We start from the raw sequence: 5,213 nt of genomic DNA on the forward strand, positions 1-5,213 counted from the left end.
AGCTGTTGCAGGGTATGGCTGGCATACACTACTCCCTATTCTGAACTCTCCAGCTCAGGAGCTAGGCTGTCCTTCCCCCAGAGGCTCTTCCCTATATAATCCAGATGGTTTTTGTACAAAATGTTGGCTGCTGCACTAGGGCTCCTTTCTCTCCTCTCCCTTCCCTTTTCCCCACATGGTCCAGCTCAGTTTGGTCATGTCCATTCTGGACTCTGCTTCTGGCTAATGATCCCCTCACAATAAACTACAATAAACTTTCTCCTTCCTGTTTGAAGGAAGGCTGCTTGTTCATTTCCTGGCCATTCAGGACTCCCTAAATGTGGGAATTGCTACCCCGAGTTATATCTCCCTGCCCCCATTTGAGGTGCTTATCTGCAAAGAACCTTAACTTCCCTCTGCTCCTGGAGTTGGATGAGGAAGTTTGAGTGCACGTGATTATTCCTTGATCCCTGCTGGGGTCAGGTGACAGTCCCTACTGGGGACAGGTGAAGGTGGAGTGCATGTGATCAGTCCTTGACCTCTACTGGGGTCAGGTGAGAGTTCCTCCTTGGGTCAGGTGACAGTCCCTTCGCAGCCCCTTCCCCATTTGGTGCCATGGTATAAAAGCTAGCCCCAGCAGAACAATAAAGGAGCTGCTGTTTCACCTCAACCTCGTGCTCTGTGGATTTCATTCAACCTGGACACCCTCCGCCGAGACTCGTGGTTCCAGACCGTGCTGGCGCGGTAATTGGAGGTCCCCACCGAGATCGGAAAGGTGAGGAAAGTGGACTGGGTCATCCTGTAGCCGGCCAGGATGTATTGGGGATTAAGATATAATTAAAAAATAAGAGATACTTGAGATAATTAAGAGATAAGAGATAATTAAGAAATGGGGAATACCCCGGGTAAATCAGAGTTAACGAGGTTGTTGAAAGGAACAGCTGTAAAGACTAAGACTTTGGATGATTTTCTTAAAACTACAGAAACGTGGAGTCCCTGGTTCATCACCAGTGGAGCCCTCAATATTTCTGAGTGGGAACAAGTTCGTGGGGATCTTCAAAAAACTTTGAGAAAGGAGGGGCCTGAAGTCCTGCCAATTGCCACATTCTCCCTTTGGGGACTGATCAGGGATGCTTTGCTTACAGAGGAAGTCCGGGTTAAGCAGGCTTTAAAAGCAACTAAGCTAGCTCAGCCCGGTAAGGTAGAGGAGCGAAAGATTAAAAAGAAAAAGCCTCCAGACAGGGAGGGGCAAATGAGTCATGGGACAGAGTTTCCTCTCAGAATTTAGGGGCTCGTCCCAAGCTCACAATTTTCACCTACTGGCGTTTTTTTGGCAAGGGGGACTCATTTATTGGTTACATCTACCCGCTTCCCCTAAGAAGGTAGTGACCCCATATTATGAAATGGTGCTACAGCTTCTATGGAAGGCATATGATTTTAGTTTACAAGTTTTTGGCAGGATCCCAAATAAATTTCTAATCCCTTATCAAAAAGAGAAAATAACAAGGCTACAGAGGGTTCAAGATGGATGGACCTTGTTCATCACAACCACTGGAGCCAATTTTGATAACCATTATCCTGATTCTCGTTTAATTTCATTTTTTAAGAATCATCCTGTTATCTTTCCAAGAATTATTAAAACTTCCCCCCTTAAGGGAGTGCGTTCAGTGTTTACTGATGGTTCTTCCAAGGGCTATGCAGTGGTGGTCTCTGGTTCAATTAAAGAAAAGCAGCCCCTAGGTCCGATTTCTGCCCAAGCTGCAGAACTCACAGCCTGCCTTATGGCCTTTTCTCTTTTTAAGGATCAACCCTTCAATTTGTATACTGATAGTATATATGTGGCAGGGATTGTTGGGCCATTGGAAACCTCGCCATATATATTACCTACCTCTCATGTTTTCCACCTTTTGGTTCAGCTGCAAAGTCTTATATGCCAAAGAGTGTTTCCTGCCTTTGTTGGCCATATTCGGGCCCATACTGACCTGCCAGGGCCCTTAGCAGAGGGAAATAAGCTTGCAGATTCCCTCACCCGCCCAATGGCATTGTTCCTTTCTGAGGAACAACGAGCCCGTCATCTTCATGAAAAGTATCATTTAAATGCCTCTTCTCTAAAGTTTCACTCTGGCTGTACTCTAGCTACAGCTACTCAAATCACATCCCAATGTCCAGCTTGTGCTCCATTTCATAATGCCCCCAATGAAGGTGTTAATCCTCGAGGCCTCCGTCCTAACCACCTTTGGCAGATGGATGTTACCCATTTGTCTCAAGCTGGCAGACTTAAATTTTTACATGTTTCTGTAGACACTTATTCCAAGGTAATTTATGCCTCCCTACATTCAGGAGAAAAGATTAAGGACGTTATTGCTCATTGTCTACAGGCTTTTGCTTATATGGGCATTCCAGATTTTCTCAAAACAGACAATGGACCAGCTTATACCAGCCAAAGGTTTGCAAAATTTTGTCAAGAACATCAAATTACACATACCTTTGGAATTCCACATAATCCCACAGGACAGGCCGTAGTGGAGCGCACGCATGCTACCCTTAAACAATTTTTTTGTAAAATAAAGAAGGGGGAGTATATCACCTCCCCAAATGCCCAGTTATCTACAATTTTATACATTTTAAATTTTTTAACAGTAGATAAGCAAGGTCTATCAGCAATGGAGAGACATTGGCAGAAACCTTCCCAATCTGGGTTGGGTTAGATGGAAGGATAGTATCACAGGACAGTGACAGTCACCCACACCCATGTTGGCTAGGGTGAGGGGGGCCGTTTGTGTTTTCCCTCCAGGAACCAAAAAACCCATCTGGGTGCCGGAGCAGAATGTTCGGCTAGTGGAGCCAGGCCCTACTGGTCCTGACAATATGGATTCAAGTGAAGAACATCGAGGGAGCCCTGAGATGGGCACTGGTGAGGAATCCACCCATACTGATGCCAGTAAGTAAAGTAAGCTCTGTTTTTCCATCCTTTTATTCCACCAATTATACTCTGGGGGTTCCTGCAGCAAATATAGCATTAGAAAGATCTTCATTGGGTAATTTAACGTTTGATATATCTCATGCCCTCTGCTTCCGGAAGATTAGCAATATTTCAGAGATGCCTAGTATCTCTCTTTCTGGACCATGCGTGGTCCTTAGTAATTATTCTCTGGGAGACTTTTCTTCTGATTCTTCTGGGCATCCTTGTTATGGATTGAGAGATATCTTTTACCCGATAAATTTTAAAAGAAATGTTTCTGGACTTCCAACTCCTCCGAGACCAGATCCCTTATGTTGGAAGACGCCACAATCCTTCAGATTGTACTTACCATTATCTTGGGGAAATTGTGCTCCCAAGAAACCATGGAAATTGGAGGGAGATAAATATTTATGGTGGTTTGGTCACCGACCTACCTCTAAAAACTCCTTGAGAGGGGCCTTTGATTACTCTTATAGAAATCCAAATATGCCAGGAGTTTCACCTACGTTTGCAGGCATGTTTCTCTGTGGCCCTCGTGCATGCACAGATATTAGGCCTTTAGCCCTTCAAAGGGGCTTGGCTTTCAATGCTACAGCCAGATGGAACACATCAGACATCTTTGAAACATCCCTCCAGATTAACTATGCAGCAGGAATGAATTTCTCTATTGTCAGTCTGGCTTGTGTTCTGCCTCCCTTTATGTTTGTCTCCTTTAATGGGTCAATCGGGGAGGATGGTGTCCTTGATTGTTCTTCCAGCTCCTGCTTTTTGAGCAACTGCTGGTCCCCGACTGATGAGTCCGTGCTGATGGTGAGAATTCCTGCTCTGGTTCCCCTGGTGGTAGAAGACCCACATGATGGACGAGAGCTTATCTTGTATCGAGAGAGAAGAGACTTCGGAATCACTGCCGCAGTCATCGCAGCCATCGCCATATCAGCCACAGCTGCCACTGTTGCGGGAATCACCGTGTCCCAGAATGCAGCGACTGCAGAGACTGTTAACACTCTTGCTGCCCGTGTTACCCAGGCCTTAGAGACTCAAAATACCATGGACTCACATATTCAATTAGGGATGCTAAATTTAAATCAGCAAACAGCCTTATTGCAGGAACAGATTAATGTGTTGTGGATGGTGCAACAAGCTTCTTCTTCTCATTTTTATCATTCTGCCTGTGTGACCCTTATGGAAGTGAAAAATATGTCCTTTGAGGTGCAACGCCTTAATGCTTACCTTAAAGGGCCTTGGAATGATTCCTTTGTAAACTTTACCCACTCTTTGGTACATCAGATTATTGCAATTAATGAAACCCATGTTAAACCTATATCTGCTGAGGGATGGTGGAATGCCATGGCCCAGATTGGTGGTTGGGCACAGCGATGGGGAGGTGCCTTGTCCCTGGGGATCTTGGGACTAGTAGGGGTAGGGTAGCAGTAGGTCTGCTCCTCTTAAAACGACTTCTAAACACCTTCACCAAGACTGAGCTTGTTCACCGTCAGGTGTTACTCAGTCTGGCCCATGACTCTCCCGGAAGTCATGAGGTATGGCTGCAGATGCTGAAAAAATGAGGGTCTCCAAGGACGGGCAACCTGTGGGGTGACCCTCCCGCCTAAGACAGGGTATCGGGGGCCCAGTGACGGGTAAGGGAAGGTACTTCCCTTGCAGGACCTAAGACAGGACCCCTCATTATAAAATAAAGTTGGGGGAATTGTGGGAATTGCTACCCCGAGTTATATCTCCCTGCCCCCATTTGAGGTGCTTATCTGCAAAGAACCTTAACTTCCCTCTGCTCCTGGAGTTGGATGAGGAAGTTTGAGTGCACGTGATTATTCCTTGATCCCTGCTGGGGTCAGGTGACAGTCCCTACTGGGGACAGGTGAAGGTGGAGTGCATGTGATCAGTCCTTGACCTCTACTGGGGTCAGGTAAGAGTTCCTCCTTGGGTCAGGTGACAGTCCCTTCGCAGCCCCTTCCCCATTTGGTGCCATGGTATAAAAGCTAGCCCCAGCAGAACAATAAAGGAGCTGCTGTTTCACCTCAACCTCGTGCTCTGTGGATTTCATTCAACCTGGACACCCTCCGCCGAGACTCGTGGTTCCAGACCGTGCTGGCGCGGTACCTAAATAATCACACAGAAACCATATTATTTAAATCAGTTTGGCCAATTAGCTCTAGCTTCTTATTTGCTAACTCTTACATCTTAATTTAGCCCATCTCCATTAATCTGTGCATCAACACGAGGCCGTGGCCTACCAGCAAAATTTCAGCATGTCAGT

General features: G+C 46.2%; 1 protein-coding gene across 1 annotated transcript; it reads left to right on the forward strand.

The window, feature by feature from the left end:
* The first annotated feature begins 324 nt into the window (after positions 1-324).
* Positions 325-4,978, forward strand: LOC148120546 (uncharacterized). Its single transcript, XM_087911825.1, has 2 exons — positions 325-754; positions 2,774-4,978. Exon 2 carries the CDS (start codon positions 2,915-2,917, stop codon positions 4,367-4,369), a length of 1,455 nt encoding a protein of 484 aa, XP_087767951.1. The 5' UTR covers positions 325-754; positions 2,774-2,914; the 3' UTR covers positions 4,370-4,978.
* The last annotated feature ends 235 nt before the right edge of the window (positions 4,979-5,213 follow it).

This window comes from Myodes glareolus, chromosome 11 (genome assembly GCF_982192425.1).
Source record: "Myodes glareolus chromosome 11, mMyoGla1.1, whole genome shotgun sequence".
Taxonomy (NCBI): Eukaryota; Metazoa; Chordata; class Mammalia; order Rodentia; family Cricetidae; genus Myodes; species Myodes glareolus.

What these genes read in the sequence shown, in the direction of transcription:
- LOC148120546 (XM_087911825.1), top strand. Translation starts at nt 2,915, where the DNA reads ATGCCAGTAAGTAAAGTAAGCTCTGTTTTTCCATCCTTTTATTCCACC.